Source organism: Nyctereutes procyonoides, unplaced genomic scaffold (genome assembly GCF_905146905.1).
Source record: "Nyctereutes procyonoides isolate TBG_1078 unplaced genomic scaffold, NYPRO_anot_genome, whole genome shotgun sequence".
Lineage (NCBI taxonomy): Eukaryota > Metazoa > Chordata > Mammalia > Carnivora > Canidae > Nyctereutes > Nyctereutes procyonoides.
This window is the reverse complement of record NW_026575033.1, coordinates 1,272,562-1,292,466: the sequence shown is the minus strand read 5'-3', so window position 1 is coordinate 1,292,466 and position 19,905 is coordinate 1,272,562. Positions and strand designations below refer to the sequence as shown.

General features: G+C 37.5%; 1 protein-coding gene across 2 annotated transcripts in view; it reads left to right on the top strand.

Annotated features, from left to right (window-relative positions):
• The first annotated feature begins 2,603 nt into the window (after positions 1 to 2,603).
• Positions 2,604 to 19,905, top strand: part of CBR4 (carbonyl reductase 4) — a 156,851-nt gene continuing 139,549 nt past the window's right edge. Inside the window, exons 1-4 of one of the 2 annotated variants that reach the window (XM_055317309.1) lie at positions 2,604 to 2,938; positions 4,751 to 4,871; positions 5,797 to 5,933; positions 8,774 to 8,908. In XM_055317309.1, the coding sequence (XP_055173284.1) occupies positions 2,797 to 2,938; positions 4,751 to 4,871; positions 5,797 to 5,933; positions 8,774 to 8,908 (535 nt within the window). In that variant the 5' untranslated portion in view covers positions 2,604 to 2,796. The remainder of the gene's footprint in view (positions 2,939 to 4,750; positions 4,872 to 5,796; positions 5,934 to 8,773; positions 8,909 to 19,905) is intronic. The other variant, XM_055317308.1, reaches the window with a different exon arrangement.

Genomic DNA, 19,905 nt, shown 5'->3' with positions numbered 1-19,905 from the left:
AAATAAAAGTGATAAAAACAAAAGTTTCTAAAAATTGTAAACAACCTGGTATCAGGTCTGTAGTATAACTCTTCAGAGAAGAACTGTCTAAAGAGCTCTTAAATTACAGTATTTTGACAATATTGCTGTATACTTTAGGGACATAAAACTCCATTAAGAAATCTTATGCTGTATTCAGTGTTCTTGTTGTCAACGTTAATATTTGTATCACTGAGGTTTTTTCTCCTAATTTTAGAAATTGTGGTAAAATACAACATAAATTTTATTATCTTAACTATTTTAACTGTACAGCTCAGTAGTACTAAGCACAGCCATATTGTGCAACCATTGCCACCATTCCTCAGGAACTTTTCATAAGACTGAAACATTATATCCATTAGACAATAATTCTTCAAACCTCCCCTCCCCTGAGTTTCTGGCAATCACCATTTGCCTTTTTGTCTAAGATTCTGACTATTCTAACTACATTGTATAAGTGAAATTATACCATACTTGTTTTTGGTAATGTGCTTATTTCATTTAGCATAATATCTTCAAGGTTTATCTATGTTGTAGCATATTTCAGAATTTCTTTTCTTGTGTGTGGGTGCCACATCTTGCTTATCCACCATCTGTTGAAGGTCCTTTGGGTTGCTTCACGTCTTAGCTATTGTGAATAATGCTGCTATGAATGGGGTATACAAATATTGCTTGTCACCCTGCTTCTGCCTTCAATCTTTTGAGTATATACCCAGAAATGGAATTGCTGGATTATATGGAATTATATATGGAATTATATGGAATTCCATATATATGGAATTATATATGGAATTATATGGAATTTCTGGAAATGGAAATTCCATTTCCAGAAATGGAATTGCTGGATTATTCTCCTCCAAAGAATTAAGAGGAGACACCATGCTGTTTCCCAAAGCTACTGTACCAGTTTTCATTCCCACCAATAGTGCAGAAGAATGCCAATTTTTCCATGTCCTCATTAACACTTGTTATTGTCCTCCTTCTTTTTGTTGTTGTTGATAGGAGCCATCCTAAAGAGTGTGAGACTTTACTTGCGTATCTTTGCAAGCCATTTCAAATCCCTTTTGGATCTAGGTGAAATAAAAATAATATTTAAAAAACAACAGCCAATTTGCTTACATTTTCCTTCTCTCCTTTTCCTTCCTTCCTTCCTCTTCTTTCATTCATACTGTATCCAGTCCTCAAATCCAACTTTTCCATGCACTCCTGGTTTTTCATTGACCTCCCTCCCTTTCCTCTGAGCTGTTGTATTAATATCATTTTTCACTTTAGGATTTCAGACTACGTGCTAGTGTTTTGTGTGTATTAGTCCTGTTGTCCCAGGCTGTGTGTTTTTTAGTAGCCAGGCCCAAGAAACTACTTTTCTGAATTGTCTAATGCAATGACACTCTATCAAAAGATGCTTTCTTTTAACAGTATTCTTGTTAACAAATGCCCAACTTTTAGCTAATTAACTTTCAGAACACTCAGCACGTCCTCTTTAGAATTGTAGGAACCTGTTTTTATTTGCAGCAGCCATGCTTGTTTCACCGATCCTGAAAGACTATTCAATTACTCAACTAAGATTTCTTGAGTTCCTACCATATGGTGGTTTGTTTCTTTTTTTAAGATTTTATTTATTTATTCATGAGAGACACAGGCAAAAGGAGAAGCAGTTTCTTCGCAGGGAGCCCTTTGTGGGCCTTGATTCCATGATCCCGGATCACGCCCTGAGCAGAAGGCAGCCGCTCAACCACTGAGCCACCCAGGTGCCCTATATATCCTGTTCTTGACAGGGCACTGCATTTGCAACACACTTTGAGATGAAAGGTAATGTCCACATGGGGTGAAGTCTAGTTCTGTTGTAACTTGGGGGGAGGAGCAGGTAGGATAGGTTTTGCGTGAGTCTAATAGTTGGGGACCACTCCTCAATAGGCAGGGCATTTAGTCTCTAGCCAAAACCAAATCTTGGATGAAAGGCAGACAATGGAACTCTGAATAATGTATATTCTGGGTTTTTTTTTCTTTTTTTTAAATTTGTTTATTTATGATAGTCACAGAGAGAGAGAGAGAGAGAGAGAGAGGCAGAGATACAGGCAGAGGGAGAAGCAGGCTCCATGCACCGGGAGCCCGATGTGGGATTCGATCCCGAGTCTCCAGGATCGCGCCCTGGGCCAAAGGCAGGCGCCAAACCGCTGCACCACCCAGGGATCCCTGTATATTCTGGGTTTTAACTACCATAATCAATTTATCTCCGTTGACAGGGCTCTCCTGATTTTAAAACATTAAGTCCAGCGTCTTAACCTCATTACTTCCAGGCAAACTGGAATGGCAGGTCCTCTGAACTCTAATACTGGCTCTCACGTCCCCAGGGCTACGAGGCCACTCCAACCCGCCTTGGTTACTTTGAGTACGTTCTCACCAAACTGCGCCCACGCCTCTTCCACTCCCGAGTAAAGACTACAAGTCCCAGCGTGCAGCGCAGCCCTACCAGGCCAGTCCTCGACCGCCGGGGCTCTGTGAGGCAGTGTCTCCCGGAGGGCGCTGGGCCTGGTAGCCTGTGCGCGCTGACGTCATGCGTAGACGTCAGCCTCTTCGCGCCTCTTCCCCGCCTACCGGGTTGCGGAAGTCCCGCGGCAGGAGGTCTAAAGCGGTGCTTCCCCGCCCCCCTTCGGCGTTTTGGGTTTTTGTTTTTTTTTTTTCTCTTGGAGCCTCCTTGGTTTAAAAGGCAGAGAACGTCTGGAAAGGGGTCGCTACTCCTGCCCTCATTCCTCCGAGTTCGCGATTCCGCAGTCCGCCATGGACCGCGTGTGTGCAGTTTTCGGAGGCTCCAGGGGCATTGGGAGGGCAGTGGCCCAGGTGATGGCCCAGAAAGGCTACCGGCTGGCCGTCATCGCCAGAAATCTGGAAGGGGCCAGGGCCGCCGCCGGAGCGCTCGGCGGTAGGTACCGAGCTGCCCAGCCCTGTGGCTGCAGCCCGAGCGCCTCCGGTTTCCTTGTTTGTAAAACGGGAAGGTCTGGCCTTCCTGGCTCTGAGGTTTAGGAGTTCGGCTTCCCGCGCCCAGGAGCACCGGGTCCCGAGTGTGGACGCGGGTTCGGGCAGAGAGCCCCACGGGCCGGCTCCCCGCAGAGCGTGTCCGCGCGGCCGGCCGCCGAGGGGTGCACGTTGGGGTTTCCCGGGAGGCCCCGTGAACTGAGACCCCACCTCCCTGACGCTCCTGCTCACCTGCCTGTCTGGAGGGAGGAGACCTGGGCCCAGAGGAGTTGGGCGCGGAGGCCCCTGCGGTCCTGCGGGTCCTGCCGGGGCTGTGTCGGCGTGCGAGGGCGCAGAGCCGTGCCATAGACCGACTCCGTCCGTCTTGTTCTGGCTCTTCCACATCCATAAGCGCTCAGTAGGTCATTAAATCGTTCTGATGGCTCTCGCAAATGGTGAATTGAGATTTTTCAGGTTCCTTTTTTTGAGATTTTTCAGATTCACTTAAAACCCAATTATTTCGGTTTGTTAATAATGGATTAGTCATTGTTTTTTGCACTATTTTGCGAATTTAAGTCTCTGGATAGTGGGGAGAAACAGGATGTAGGAAAGATGCCAAGATGCTGTAATGGAGTTACTAGAAGGCTCGGGTGCGCTTCATTCACTCTCAGGAAAGCACTGGGAAGAGCAGAGGCCTGGGGAGGCACCTGGAGGCTGCATCCTTTAACATTAGGATTTGTTCACCCTAGTTGTGCACATGGGTTGTGAAAATACTAGACTCTGTTTAGAGAGGGGGATAAAAAAGTTACGGAGCCAGGAGAATTTCAGTGAATGCTTCTTGCTGCTCATATTCACTGCCTATGTTATGGTGACAAAGGAGTGAGAAAGTGGGTTTTCCTTATGGGATCATCCCAAACCATTAGTGTTTGCTAGAATAGGTTGAAACTGTTGGTTGAGCTTCCAGGGGTTATTGTGGCCCAAGTTTCAGATGAATGCCAGCAGTGGGTCACAGAGGAGTGTGAAAGTGTAATTTTAGTGTTAACCTACTAGGTAAAGTCAGCCAGAAAATAAGCAGTTGTTTAGTTTTCCAAAAAAATACACATTTTAGAGTATTAAAATGATGTGTTATTAAAGAGAATGCTTTCTTTGAAGTGTATTCTTCTGAAGTTTAAGCATCTCTAAAAAGTGGGCATTTTAAAAAAGGGAAGTAACAGTTTTTAGTAAAAAGTTATTTTTTTGTGTGTTTTTTAGTTTTGGCATTTTTTTTCTTTTTGTAGCTTCCTGCTATGTAATGGTCAGTCTTGAATAATAGTTATTGTAACATAGATGCCATAGTAAAAAAAAAAAAAAAGCGGAAGAAACCCTAGGGTTTATTCTTAGGACCAGAATGAGACATAAATTTCAAAAAAGAACTATATTACACAGAACACTATTGAATTGAGTAGCATGGGGTCACCATCAAAACCAGAAATATTATTAGATTAATCTTACAGAGCCTTGTGAACACAAAAAAAGGCCCTACCATTTTTTGACTAAAAAAAAAGTTGTAAGATTTAGTTCTGTAGTATTACTTCTCCTTGTTCTCCATCCATCCCCCCACAGGAGTTTTATCGGACTGAACTCCTTGAGAGCAGAAATTCATGACATAGTCATTTTTTTAATCTCTAGGTTCTGGTATTACAGACTTAGCTCATAGTAGATGCTTAACAAATGTATATTGAATCATTTTTAAGTTGAACTTATAATTTATAAATAATGCTAATTTAACTTTGTTGTATAGGAGATCATTTGGCATTTAGCTGTGATGTTGCCAAAGAACGCGATGTTCAAAATACATTTGAAGAAATGGAGAAAAATTTAGGTCGAGTTAATTTCTTGGTAAATGCTGCTGGAATTAACAGGTTGGTCACAAATTTAAGTACACTTCTCATACATTTTTTTTTCCTAGCATGTCTTTGATTGGTATGAGTAAATATATTAACTTGCTCTACTTCTAATTGGAATAAAATATGTATTTTAAAAAATATGAAGGGACACCTGGGTGGCTGAGTGGTTGAGCATCTGCCTTTGGCTCAGGGCGTGATCCTGGGGTCCTGGGATCAAGTCCTGCCTCGGGCTCCCTGCATGGAGCCAGCTTCTTCCTCTGCCTGTGTCTCTGCTTTTCTCTCTCTCTGTGTTTCTCATGAATAAATAAATAAAATCTTTAAAAAATACATATGTGTATATATTTTAAAACTTTGTCAATCTATACATTCTTTTCTTATAAAATATAAATTGAGATACATAATAAGGATACATTTCGATGAATTTTAACATTGTAATCACACCCATATTGAACTATAGAACTTTTTCAGCACTCTAGCAGTTTCTTCCCAGTTAATACTTCCTTATAGATAACCGCCATTCTGGCTTCTGTCACCCTTGTGTAAGTTCATGAACTTGTATTAGAGGTATTTTATTTATTAGGTATTTTTTTCTTTTTAAAAGACGAATTTAGGACAATACTTAGCATAATGTATTTTATTGCTAAACAGGGCTTACTATAATGGCAGTTGCTCAGTTCGTTTAAGATATTTTGGCTACATGGTATTACTTTTAGCGATTAGGAATATTTGCCATTCAACCTGTCTTCTAAGTTTATCTGTTCTGATTTATGAGTTATTTTAGTGCCCCTTAAAATCAGTTTAAAGTGGGAGTCTGTAGGTATTCTAGCCCAAATATATTTCTAATACTCTACTTTCAGTTAAAATATCATGTATTCTTATCTTTAAAATTTGTTTTATCTCATTTTTAATTTACATGCTACTGTTTTTTGTTTGTTTGTAGGGACAGCCTTTTAGTAAGAACAAAAACTGAAGATATGATATCTCAGCTTCATACTAACCTCTTGGGTTCCATGTTGACTTGTAAAGCTGCCTTGAAGACTATGATTCAGCAGCAGAGAGGGTCTATTGTTAATGTAGGTGAGTCTTCACCTGTGAAATTAGACTTATCTCATAGTGCCATAAAAATATTTAATTGATTAATTTGGAGCTTAGTCACGTGTGAAACTTGGATGAAATGGGTCTTTTTACTATCTGTGGAAACAGGATTTAATTAAACAGTTAATGGGTAAAACAGGAATTGCAAATTTACATCTCTCTAGTGGTCAAGCAGATGTTAAATGAATGACATCACCAGTATTAGAAAAATGACAGTACAAGCCATATGATACATGACAAAAGATGCCCAGCTTCAGTGTCCAGAGGCCATGTGGAAAGGCCAGGGCAGCCACTGTTTAGATGCAGTGGATTGTTGCTATGCACAGATCTGGTCTCTGTTTTGCCAGCCATTTAAGAGAAATTAGACATCCTGATTTTCCATGTGATACCTAATTTTTAAAATATGGATAAGGAATTGAAAAACTTTAGGTAGTGGGGGCTAAAAAATGATCTCTGTAGCAGTTGCATGTGTTACTATAAATAAAGTACACAGGTTTAGGAGGAAGTTTTCTGAAGGGAATGATTTTTTTCAAATGAAGGTAAGTAACCCCTAGTCTTCAGTTCATCTGACCCATGGGGCAGATAAACCGTGTAGTATGTGCTTGTAGACTTTAAAATGCAAAATGACTTAAAATTTCCTTTCAGTTTGGCAATTTGAAAATAGCAGCATATTGTCTGCCTTTTAATTTAATTTTTTTAAAAAATTTTTATTTATGATAGTCACAGAGAGAGAGAGAGAGAGAGAGAGAGAGGCAGAGATATAGGCAGAGGGAGAAGCAGGCTCCATGTACCGGGAGCCTGACGTGGGATTCGATCCCGGGTCTCCAGGATCGCGCCCTGGGCCAAAGGCAGGCGCTAAACCGCTGCGCCACCCAGGGATCCCCTGCCTTTTAATTTTAATCAGTAATACCTTAAAAGGCCATAAACGGGGAATGCCGCTCCATTTAAGTAAATGGCCCTGTTGTTTTAATTTAGGAAATGGCTTTCCAAGCCAAAATGTAGGGTTTTTCTCTTTGGAAAATGAGAAAAGAATACTGTGCTAATAAGAATTAGGACATTTTTGACGTTAACCCTTAAAAATGTAGGAAATCAGTTTCTTAGAATTAAGATTAGTAAATGATTAAAAAGTGAAAGATTAGTCGACCTTTACCTTCCAACACAGCCAGGTGATGTTTTTGCATTCTCAGAAGCTGGTTTACTTGCCCATATATATCACCTGATAATGTGGGTTTATTTGTTTAACACTAAACTATTCCCTTTTTAGATATATTTTAAAAGCCCACTTTAGTCCTTTGTATACATGCAAAGCTTTTAAAATTGTGCTAAAGGTACATAATTGCAAGTCAGAGAATCTTTTTACAGAAAGGACTACTTTAAACTCTTAGAAAGTTCACTGATTATTTCAGAGGTTAACACTTCCTGACTAGATGGACAGTAGTGTGGCGCAAACTAAAGCTTCCTATTGGCCTTCCTTCGATGCTGATATTTTTCTTTCTTTTTTGTGTCTCTGGATTTCTCTTTCTCCCAAATACCCCTTTCGCTGTTTATCTGCATTTCCTCTGTCTGATGTTTCTTTTCTCTCCTTTGTCATTCGCTGGCCTTTAAGATATAAGGCAGATATTTTAATATTGGACTTGTTGATTATAATATAAAAAGTGTTTGGAATGTTTTCTCTTCCTAAAATAAAATTTTTCAAAGGTTTTGTGAAGTACTTGATTAATTTTTATATCATAAGTATAGGTCACTGGTGCAGAAAATCACTTCCCTATTTCTGTTTTGAAAGAATTTATTTGCATACAGTTGATACTTGAATTATAAATATTCTTTTATATTCATATAAATGAGACTACCCAAGAATCTTTATTAGGCAATACAAGTTATAATACATCACTGAAGGTAACTAAACTGCAGTTTTACGAAAAGTTTATAGTTGAACCTTTTTTTTTTTTTAAGATTTTATTTATTTATTCATGAGAGACAGAGAGAGAGAGAGAGAGAGAAAGAGGCAGAGACACAGGCAGAGGGAGAGGCAGGCTCCATGCAGGGAGCCCGACGCGGGACTTGATTCTGGGTCCCCAGGATCAGGCCCTGGCTGAAGGCGGCGCCAAACCACTGAGCCACCAGGGCTGCCAGTTGAACCTTTGTTAACTTAGATTGATGGTAGTTTAAATTTAGTGAGATTTATCTTCAGCTGAACTATATTTTTAGGTAGAAATGAATACCTTCTCATGTCGGCATTGTAGAACCCATAAAATCAGTCAGCCAGGTTTTAATCTTTCCTACTGGACACTTTATAGGACCATATCTGACCTACTCAGAGATGAGAGTGGATTTCTTTTACTTAATGGATCAGTTCTCAAGCCCCTGCCTGACATTTGAGGTTTTACATGAGCTTCTTTCAGAACCTGTTTTCTTTTTGTATCTGAAGCAGACTCCAACCCTAAGTCTTATTACTCAAATGACAGTGTTTAGAACTCCTAATTTTATTTTATTTTATTTTATTTATTTATTTTTTTTTTTACTTTTTTTTTTTTAATTTATTTATGATAGTCAGAGAGAGAGAGAGAGGCGCAGAGACAGGCAGAGGGAGAAGCAGGCTCCATGCACCGGGAGCCCGACGTGGGATTCGATCCCGGGTCTCCAGGATCGCGCCCTGGGCCAAAGGCAGGCGCCAAACCGCTGCGCCACCCAGGGATCCCTAGAACTCCTAATTTTAGCAAAGGACAAGGCAAAATGGTTTGTGCTTTGTTAACTGTAAATTATTTAAATATTCAAATAACTCATTAATTGGTTTAAATTTGCTTTTGTTTTATTTTTTCTAGGAAGTATTATTGGTTTAAAAGGCAATTCTGGCCAATCTGTGTACAGTGCAAGTAAAGGAGGACTAGTTGGATTTTCACGTGCTCTTGCTAAAGAAGTAGCAAGAAAGAAAATTAGAGTGAATGTAGTTGCACCAGGTCAGTGAAAACGTTTTTCTTTTTTTAAAAATTGAAGTATAGTTGACATACAATATTATGTTAGTTTCAGATGTACAATATAGTGATTCAAAAATTAATGTATATTATGAAATGTTCACCATGATAGGTTAGCTACCCTCTGTGTACTATACAAAGTTTTTACAGTATTACTGACTGTATTCCCTATGCTGTACTTTCTATCCGTATGACATATTTATTTTATAATTGGAAGCTTGTACCTCTTAATCCTCTTTACATATTTTGCCCGTCCCTCCATCCCTCTCCCCTCTGGCAACCATCAGTTCTCTGTTATTTATGAGTCTGTTTCTGTTTTTGTTGAGTCATTTTGTTTTTAAGATTCCACGTCCAAGTGAAATCATGTCATTTGTCCTTTTCTCTCTCTTATTCGCTTAACATAATACCCTCTAGGTCCATCCATGTTGCCAATGGCTAAGTTTTTCTTCTTTTCATGGTTGAGTAATATTCCACTGTGTATATATATGTATCACATCTTCTTTATCCATTCATCTATCATGAATGCTCATTTAGGTTGTTTCCGTTTCTTAGCTATTTACATAGCCAGTTTCCTTCTTTTGCTGTTCAGTTTTCTTAACACCATTTATTGATGAGACTGTATTTTCTTTTTTGTAAATTCTTGTCACCTTTGTCATAGATTAATTGACCATATAAAAAGAGAGTTTATTTCTGGGCCTCCATTCTGTTCCATTGATCTATGTGTTTTTGTGCCAGTACCATACTGCTTTGATTGCTGTAGTTTTATAATATAGTGTGAAATCTGGGATCTTGATACCTCCAGCTTTGTTCTTCTTTCTCAAGATTATTTTGGGTGGGGGCACCTGACTGCCTCAGTTGGTAGAATGTGTGACTCTTAATCTTGGGGTCGTGAGTTCAAACTCCACATTGGGTGCAGTGATTGCATAAGAAAGAGAGAGAGAGAAAGAAAGAGGGAAAGAGTAAGTAAGTTTGGCTATTTGGGGTCTTTTGTGATTCCATATAAATTTTAGGATTCTTCTAGTTTTGTGAAAAATTACTATTGGTATTTTAATAGGGATTACTGTGGGTAGTATGGACAATTTAACAATTCTTCTAATCCATAAGCGTGGAATATCTTTCCATTTATATGTATCATCTTCAGTTTCTTCATCAGTCTTATAGGGTTCAGAGTATTAGGTTTCATCTCCTTGGTTAAGTTTATTCTTAAGTATTTTATCCTTTTGGTGTAATTGTAAATGCGATTTTTTAAAAATTTTTTTCTTCTAGTTCATAATTAGTGTATAGAAATCCAACAGATTTCTGTATTGGTTTTGTATCCTGCAAGTTTACTAAATTCATTTATTCTAGTATATTTTTGGTGGACTCTTTATATGTATATGTATGTATCTATGTATATGATGTCATTTGCAAATAGTGACAGTTTTACTTTCTTTTAGAATATAGTTTATGTATCCTTATGGCTTTGTACAACAATAGCAGGGATTGTTCGTACATTGCCATCACCAGGCATATTTGAGTATCAGAATAAGAACATGAAATCTTCACTGTTATTGAATTCTTGAGTAGTGTAATGTGTGAGGGCATGACTGTGTCTTGACAGGACTAAAATGGCTACACCTGCCCACATTGCCAGTCTCTGTACTACCCTCAAGGAAGAGAACAAGAGTAATGCCAGGCTGTTTTGTTTGCATAAACCACATTGCATTTTTTTTTCTTTTTTTAAGAGAGAGAGTGAGAGAATCTTAAGCAGGCTCCACATTGGGTATGGAACCTGACATGATTCTTGATCTCATGATCCTGAGATTATGATCTTTGCTGAAATCAAGTTAAGCCACCCAGGCACCCCACATTGCATTTTCTAGTAAATGATTACTCTCAGACTGAAAACACAAGAGAAATTTCTCATTTAAAAATTAGTTATAGGGATCCCTGGGTGGAGCAGCGGTTTAGCGCCTGCCTTTGGCCCAGGGCGCGATCCTGGAGACCCGGGATCGAATCCCACGTCGGGCTCCCGGTGCATGGAGCCTGCTTCTCCCTCTGCCTATGTCTCTGCCTCTCTCTCTCTCATCTGTGTGACTATCATAAATAAATAAAAATTTAAAAAATATTTAAAAATTAGTTATAAATTAAGACCTCTTAAGAGTTGAATGTAAGAATTTCAGGTTAGGTTGGGGAGTGGGTGTTGGTAACATATCCACTTGTTGAAGTCCAAATTGTATAGTTTTGGAGAACTATTTCCATTTTAAGTATCCTTCTCTCTTCTTGGAATGTTCTTTGATTTATTGCTCACTGGGATACATTTGCTAATTAATTTAGATTTTGTCACTATCCAAGCAGAGCTTTCTTTTTTTTTTTTTTAAGATTTTATTTATTTATTCATGAAAGACACACACACACACACACAGAGAGAGAGAGAGAGAGAGAGAGAGAGAGAGAGGCAGAGACACAGGCAGAGACACAGGCAGAAGGAGAAGCAGGCTCCATGCAGGGAGCCCGATGTGGGACTCTATCCCGGGTTTCTGGGATCATGCCCTGAGCTGAAGGCAGATGCTCAACCACTGAGCCACCAGGCATCCCAAAGCAGAGCTTTCCAAGTAATGTGTATATTCCCTAAATGTATTTCTTGTGTATCTTACAGAAACAACATTTCTCTATATTTAAAATACTTGAATAAGTCTATTATACAACATGCTTTTAATAATAGTATAAACCAGAGGAAATAATCAAACAGGGCTGCATATGTGATGTCATTTACACATTTCACCAAGCGACCAATAATTGACATACTGATTTCTCCAGAAAGTTGGTATTCTGACAGAAAAGAATTACCAGGGGTCACATAATGTTTGTTTTCAAAATAGACAACATGCCTTTCACTGTACCTCATTGTACCCTAGAGAGCAATCCAGGATTCATGTTAGAATTTCAATACAAAAAAAAAAAAAAAAAAGAATTTCAATACAAAGAAAAGTTTGAAGTATAAAAAGATATTTACACAGGCTCAGGAGAAAGAAACATCTTTTTAGAAGTCAATTTATGAAGTAGCAAGTTTTTAACAGTGATTTTTATCTGTAATTGTCTCTTTAATGAATAAATGGAGGTGCTGAGGCTCATTGTGTGATGGCACGGGAGGAAGAAAGTGGTAGGACATGGTAACAGAAATGAGACTGAATACTCTGGCACCAAAAAGTACTATTATGTATGCATGAGGCACTGCTTAGAGGAACTAAGGTTTCTAAAACCAGGCATATGTTGGAGTGGCCAACAATGAAGATGACTGTTTAATAGATGTGGCTGTTTAAAAATTTTCAAAATAGTAGAAGTCACATGGGGAAGCTTACAGTAGAGCTAGCCTCCTGGAGAAAATCTATCAGGAACACTTATATTCTTGTTAAAGATGTAAGAAAATTCAAGCCAATAAAGATGCAATTCACTTGTAAGACAAAGCAAGTTTGATTTGGGCTAATTGCACAAAAATCAGAGATTTCTTAAGACAAGTAAAACATTATTATGCACCTGTTCCTTTTCTTGTGCTTACTTTGGACATTCCTCATAGCTTGAAAATACTGATGGATTAAATGGGATGCAAAGCCAATTAACTTGATCTGTCAGTTACAGGTAATTGGAAAATATTAAAACAATGATTGGAATTAAAATGTAGCTTTCTAAAGGCTAAAGAAATTTTCCAATTCTTAACTTATGCTAAGGCTTTTAAAATAAATTAAAATATACAATGTACAGCTGGTTTGTTGGTCTTCAAATTGATTACCTTAAATTTTTAAAAGTTCTATTCCACTCAGTAGTCACCTGTACACATGAACACCAGGCATTCTACAAATCACTTAAGTCTCATTTTGAAATTTCCTCCTTCAACTTAAATTTTCACAGTGTGCTAAGTAATCTTCAAGACGAAGGGAAAGACTGATGAAATGTGAGTGTATTGATAAAATCTTCAAGACAAAGTTATAAAACCAACCTCCACTTTGACCAAAATAAGAATGCAGAATCTTTATAAGTGAAAACTTTTGCCAAAGCTCATCTTGAAAAGGTTAAGTTGCTCAGTTTGCTGAGCAACTATTTATTTTATTTTTTAATTTTTAAACAAGATTTATTTATAAAGAGATCACAAACATATGCAGAGGGAGGGGGACAGAAGCAGACTCCCTGCTGAGTGTGAAGACTGATGCAGGGCTTCTTAGTTCTACAACCCTGAAATCATGAGCCAAAATCAAGAGTTAGATGCTTTGCCAAAGGAGCCACTTAGGCAAGAAAGAGGCCATATTTTAGATGCCAGTCTCTTTTCTGATCTACTAACATTACAGGGCTTCCCAGAAGTGACTGAAACAATGCAGCATATAGGTATCTGTCAGAAGATGTGTTTAGTTCACAGGATTATAGAAGCAGTTGAAATTTCTTTAAAATACCTACATTAAAAAAAAAATACCTACATAAAAACATACTAAATTCTCCTAAGCATGAAATGCAAAATGTTCATAATTGTACATATTTTTTTCTGCCAAAATAGGGCCAAAAATGGTGAATGTGCAAGTATTAATTATGATGACTTTAAGATTAGTCAGAAACCTTGCCCAAGTGGCATTCCAAAGTGTCCAGACCAGTTAAACATGTATAAAATTAGTACTAATCCAGTTAGAAGTACAAAATGAAAATTATGAATGCTACCTTGAGTATCTGGGATTCCACAAATTTATAAGGAAACCATGTAACAAAGTAGATTCTAGTTTTAAGAAAACATAGTTTAGTATTTCAAAAATCTCAAGAAGTCCCACAATAACATCAAAAATCATTTATCTAGGGCTGCCTGGGTAGCTCAGTCAGTTAAGCCTCTGCTTTTGGCTCTGGTCATGATCTCAGCCATGGATGGAACCACACATTGGGCTCCTGGCTCAGTGAGGAGTCTGCCTCTTCCTCTCCCTCTGACGTTTCTCCCTGGTTGTGCTCTGTTTCTCTGTGTCAAATAAATAAATGAAATCTTTTTTAAAAAATCATTTATCTGGAAATTAGAGTTCTTTGTGAATCATCAGTTCAGCAGAATACAGATAATGTAAACAAAAGTTTAATTTATCAAGGACATAAGAACCATGGCATTAGAAAAAGAATAAACTGTCCTTGGACCAAATGGATATTAGAAAAAATCCAAAACCATACACAGATTACCTGGATTAGTTAAAGAGGGTAATAAAGTGCTAAAACTTCAACCTGTAGTATCACTCTTTGACTGGTCTGATAAAAATTTGTTGTAAGGGGGTGCCTGGGTAGCTTCAGTGGTTGAGCGTCTGCCTTCAGCTTAGAGCGTGGTCCTGGGGTCTGGGATCAAGTCCCTCATAGGGCTCCCCAGAGGGAGCCTGCTTCTGCCTCTCTCTGTTTCTCATGAATAAGTAAATGAAATCTTAAAAAAAAAAAATTGGTGTAGGTATTTATTCGACTTTTAAATAAAATGATTGTTTTCATATACCTCTGCCAGTTAGCCATGGAATTTTTGTCCTAGCTTATTGTAGGTATTAAAGAATTGATTACTATATACAGAAAAGACATTTTGGTTCATTGGTTGTTTGTAAGAGAGTAGACTGGAGTAGACCTTTGCCACGATTCCATTTCAAGTCACTAATGGTTCCAGCTTGTGTGCTGGGATTGTGTTTTATTTGGCAGTGATGCCAAACTAGTGAGGCTTAGGGAAATGTCAAAATGTCCTGATAACCCTTGTACTCTGTTATGTGCCTTCATCTCAGTTCATTGTTTAGTCACAGAGACTAGCTAAATTCAAGTATTCCAAATCCATGAACATTTGATAAATGACTCTGGTTTAGATATAACCATTTTAGGAAAAAAAAAAATAGGCGATCCCTGAGTGGCTCAGCGCTTTAGCCCCTGCCTTCAGCCCAGGGCGTTGATCCTGGAGTCCCAGGATCGAGTCCCATGTCGGGCTCCCTGCATGGAGTCTGCTTCTCCCTCTGCCTGTGTCTCTGTCTCTCTCTCTGTCTCTCTCTCTCTCTCTCTCTCTCTCCCCCTCTCCCCCCCCCCGTGTCTCTCATGAATGAATAAATAAAATCTTAAAAAAAAAGATAATCCAAAATTTGTACTGTCATTTTGACACTGCTTTCTGTTTATGTATGTTTATGCAACCTGATTGATTTTTGTATTAGCCTAGTTTAGCCATATACAGAATAGATTATTTGTGATTTGGGGTTGCATGTATTTGCTTCCCTCTGTTAGGGATTACAGTAGTGTGGGTGATGAAGAGTTAATTCCAGTTTATGATGATTTAAAAGCTGAATGATAAAACGATAATACAAGTGTTTCTAACTCATAACTCAGCAGATTTCCTGGAGTGTCTCCTATGTGCAAGGGTTCCAAAATTATAAAAAAAGAAAAAGATATTTCTGCTACAAGGAGCTAAGTACAGTGAGAAAGACATATAAACAATTATAGTGCTATATGATGAATGTACAGTAGATGAACATGTATGATGCTATGGAAACACCATAGAAGGAATGCTTAATTTTGTCAAGAGTGAATTAGTTGTCAAGGCAACAGGCTAAGTAATGGGGAATCCAATTTGTATACAAAGGGAAGTTTTATGAGTGTTTTATATAGCCTTTCCTAAAGATCTTTCTAGTACAATTTGTACTAAAAAAAAAAACCTATTGCTAAAAATGTGACCACTTCATAGGGTGGCCTTTTTTATGATGGCCATATATATTTAGCAGGATTCATAGTATGAATATGTTTAATTGGTCAGAAGCAAAGTGCAGGTTGAAATAGAGGAATTAAATTGATTTTATGGATTATTTATTTATTTTAGGTAGTAGTTTCAACCAGATTCATCACCAGATCTTTTAATAGAACTGACAAGCCTCAACATTAACAAATGTTTCTTATGTTAGTTTAACTGATCACCTTCAAATGGAGTTTCCAGTTAAGGTAAACTATTAAGAGGCAAATCTTAACAGGAAAAGCAAGAAACAGGGAAAATAATAAATTAGGCTATTATTCGTGGTCTAATGTTATTGACTTTTTAAAGATCAATTAGTTACTAAGCTTTGTTATTCAAATCTAAAATAAAATTTTCTCATCATGGATAAATCTTACTATTAGAAAACATTGAATATGAGAAACAATATTCGATGAATTGACACTATAATGGATACATTACTTTAAAAATGTGTTTTCAATAGATAATAAAACATGATACAAAATTCAGAAGTACAAAAAGGCATAGATTGAAAAGTGAGTCTTCTCTCTCCTGATCATCTAGTTTCTTTCCTCAAAAGCAATTACTAGTGTCTTCAGTAATTCATATACAAGCCAATAAAATGTGTGTATACATACAATATATAAATATGTAAGTGTGTAGTTATATGAATATACAATATATAAAAATATATGTAAAAAGAAAACACCAGTTGTATCATACTATTCAGTGTTCTGTACCTTGCTTTATTCATAATACAATATATCTTAGAGTTGATTCCATATTATTCTGTATAGAACTGCTTTATGTTTTAAAATAACAGCTTTATGGAAATACAACTCACATATCATACAATTCACCCATTTAGAGTATACAATTCAGTGGTTTTTAGTATAGTTACAGAATTGTTCTATCATCACCACAATATATTTTAGACATTTTCCTCATATTAAAAGACACCTGTAGCTTTTAGCATTCACTCCGCATTTTCCTCCAATCTCCCCAGCTTCTTGTAACCACTAATCTACCTTGTCTCTGGATTTCCCTATTCTGGACAGTTCATATAAACAAAATCATACAATATGTGGTTGTTTTTTTGTGTTTTTTTTTTTTTTTTTTTTAGATTTTTATTTATTTGAGCAATAGAGAGCAGAGGGGAGAGAGAGAGAAGCCGACTACCCACTGAGCAGGGAGCCACATGTGGGGTACCCCATCATACTGGGATCATGACCTGAGCCGAAGGCGGATACTTAACTGAGCTACCCAGGCACCCCTTTGATATGTGGTCTTATGTGACAGCTGCATTACTTTTAATGGCTGGATTAAAAGACAAGTAATGTCTGTCTTCTGGGTATACCATAATTGATTTAACCTGTTGCCTCTTGATGGGCAGTTAGGTTGCTTCTGATCTTTTGCCATTACAACTTATAATGCAGTGGCAATACTTGTATGTAGTTTATTTTGTATGTTTAGGAATATATGAGTGTAATTGTGGGAATGAAACTGCTAAGACTCAAAGGGATATGAATTTTAAATTTTGACAAATAGTATAGCATTGCATTTATTTTTGTAGGATACCTTAAGTGTCCACCTCTCCCTTCACTTTTTAAGTTGAAGGGTTTTTATGTTTACTACTTGGAGAAAATCTTATTGACAAACGTTTGCATAAGCTTGGCAGCTACTCAAAACAGGTATTACTCTATGTGCTCTTATGTGCTATTTGGTATGGAATTGATTTTTCACACTGCTTCTGTATACACTTTGACAAACATAATACTAAGACATACGAATTTGTTTGTTTACAATCTTAGTCTAGTTTTTGGCAAAGGCCTGTTCTCTTTTAAGGAAAAGTGACTCGGGTTATTTTAATCTTCTTAGATTCTTCTTTGAATCTAGAGAATCAAAACCTGAGCCAGTAGATGTATCAAATAGTATACATCCTACACTTGTTAATGTTGGTGATAGGCTAAAATCCTGGTGTCCTATTTAAATATATGGTCGGTGTTATATATAAAAGCCTTCAAAACTAAAATAATGATCAACTAATATGGAAATGAGATGCTGTTTATCATATAGCTAGCCAAAAATGAATAAAAGAAATACATTTTGTTTAGAATTTATCACATATAAATTCTTACTGGATAAGAAACATGTACTTGCTTTTATGTGGAAAAGTATATCTATACCTTTTTATTTATCTTTATTTCTTTTAGAGAGGGAGAGAGTAGGGATGGAGCAGAAGGAAAGGGAGAGAGAGAATCTTAAGCAAGCTCCACATTAGTGTGGAGCCTGACATAGGGCTTGATCTCACAACCCTGAGATCATGACCTGAGCTGAGATCAAGAGTCAGATGCTTACCAAATTGAGCCACCCAAGTGCTCCTATCTGTACCTTTTTAAAAAAAGATATACTGAGTGTATTGTTACATATGTGGAACTAACATGTATCCTTGTTCTAAGTCAAGTGCATGTCCTATCAGTGTATGTCATTTCAGTTGTTGGTTTAAGGAGTAATAGCTTTGTTTCCAGCTGGAAATCTCTAATTGTCCAACAAGTGATCAATAACATCATTTGTTGGACAGTGGCACCTACTGGTAATTTGTAATCTTTGTAACCCAGCTTGAAAGGCATTGTAAATACATGCATAGGAAAACGTATGTAGGAGAGCAAAATATTCAGAACTTTAAAAATACAGTGACCAAATGATATGGAAGAGAGTCCTGTGGGGCCAAGGAGAGAGCACAAACTGGAGAGATACAAGCACAAAAATGAGTTTGTGAAATGTTTAAGGACTGCTAATATCTCTGCTCAGGTCTTACGCTGTATGATAGAGAATCTAATAGACTGCTGATGCGCAGTGACCTGGGTTATGAATGTACTTATAAATGAGGATCATATGGTTTATGAGCTGCAGCATAAAATGACATTGCAGTTTGTTAGAGCCTGGAGTCATTAGAGATTAGCTTCACATTTTTTACCTCATTTCTGATAAATTTGGGAAAGATTTACATTAGTTTTTTAAAGCTGCAGAACAATTTTTAGGGCAGTTAAATTATTCTGTATGATATTGTAATGATGGATACATTATGTTATTTGTTTGTCAAAGCAGAGAACTATACCAGCCAAAGGGTGAATGCTAATGTTAACTATGGACTTTACTTAAAAATGTATCAATATAAAAAATTATATATCAATATTGGACTATTAAATGTACCACCCTAAGGCAAGGTATTAATTGGGGAAAATAGGGGTAATGTGATACGAGAGTATATGGGAACTCCCTCTACTTTCTGCTCAGTTTTTCTTTAAAACTAAAACTGCTTTAAAAATAAGCCTATTAATTAAAAAAGAAAGTGCTGATAATGATGACAGAAAAGCTCTTGCGTCTTTGGACATGTTCTCAGTCTCCACATCAAACATAATCAAAGAGGAGAATCCAGTATTGGTGAATTAATCCCTTCTTTTCAACTTGGCCTCTGATATTTATTTTATTTTAGTCTTTTTGTCTAGAGTTCAGGATTGGCTAGCTGCTGTTCCATTAGGATTATCATTATAACTATACATTCACAGACCTGGGGAGAATCTGTCTAACTTCTCCTTGTGAAATAACATCCTTATCTTCTAAGCTTGAGCAGTGGAGGGAGAATCTTCATATGAGGTGGGTGTCTGAACACATCATGATTCCAGTTCTGGACTTCTTGGAACCATTGCGGATTCAGATGATACCTCTCTGTCCTCAAAATTGACCTAACATGGACACAGATTCAGGACTGAATCCAGGCTGTAATGTTGAACAAGACCTTATCAAAAAGCCTCAAGATATTATCCTTTATCTGTTCTGTGTATCTGGCTTACTTGGTTGTTTTTTGGAAGACTGTCTTCTTGGCCAATATCTCTATAGCATAAGACTTCTTTCCATCTCCCTAGAAGTGTTCTTAAACTTGTCTCAATGTCTAAATCTCTCTTCTTGATTTCTGTACCTCATGCTTTGTTCAGATCTGCCTTTTTTTCCAAGATGGGAATGCCTTCAGATGGCCTCTCACAGATTGTGTGGCCTTATTCTTTGTCTTCAAAAGGAGAAACATGTAAGGACTGACATCTACCTAGAAGCTAGGCAGATCTGTTTCTTTCTGTACAGAATGAATGAAAACCTAGATTAGCATCTGTGCTTCCTGAATTGGAGCTATTCTAATTATCCACCCAACTACCAGTGTAGGAACTGAGGGTACTTTTAGGGAAGCTCACTTTTCTAATCTTCAAGGAATTTGTCA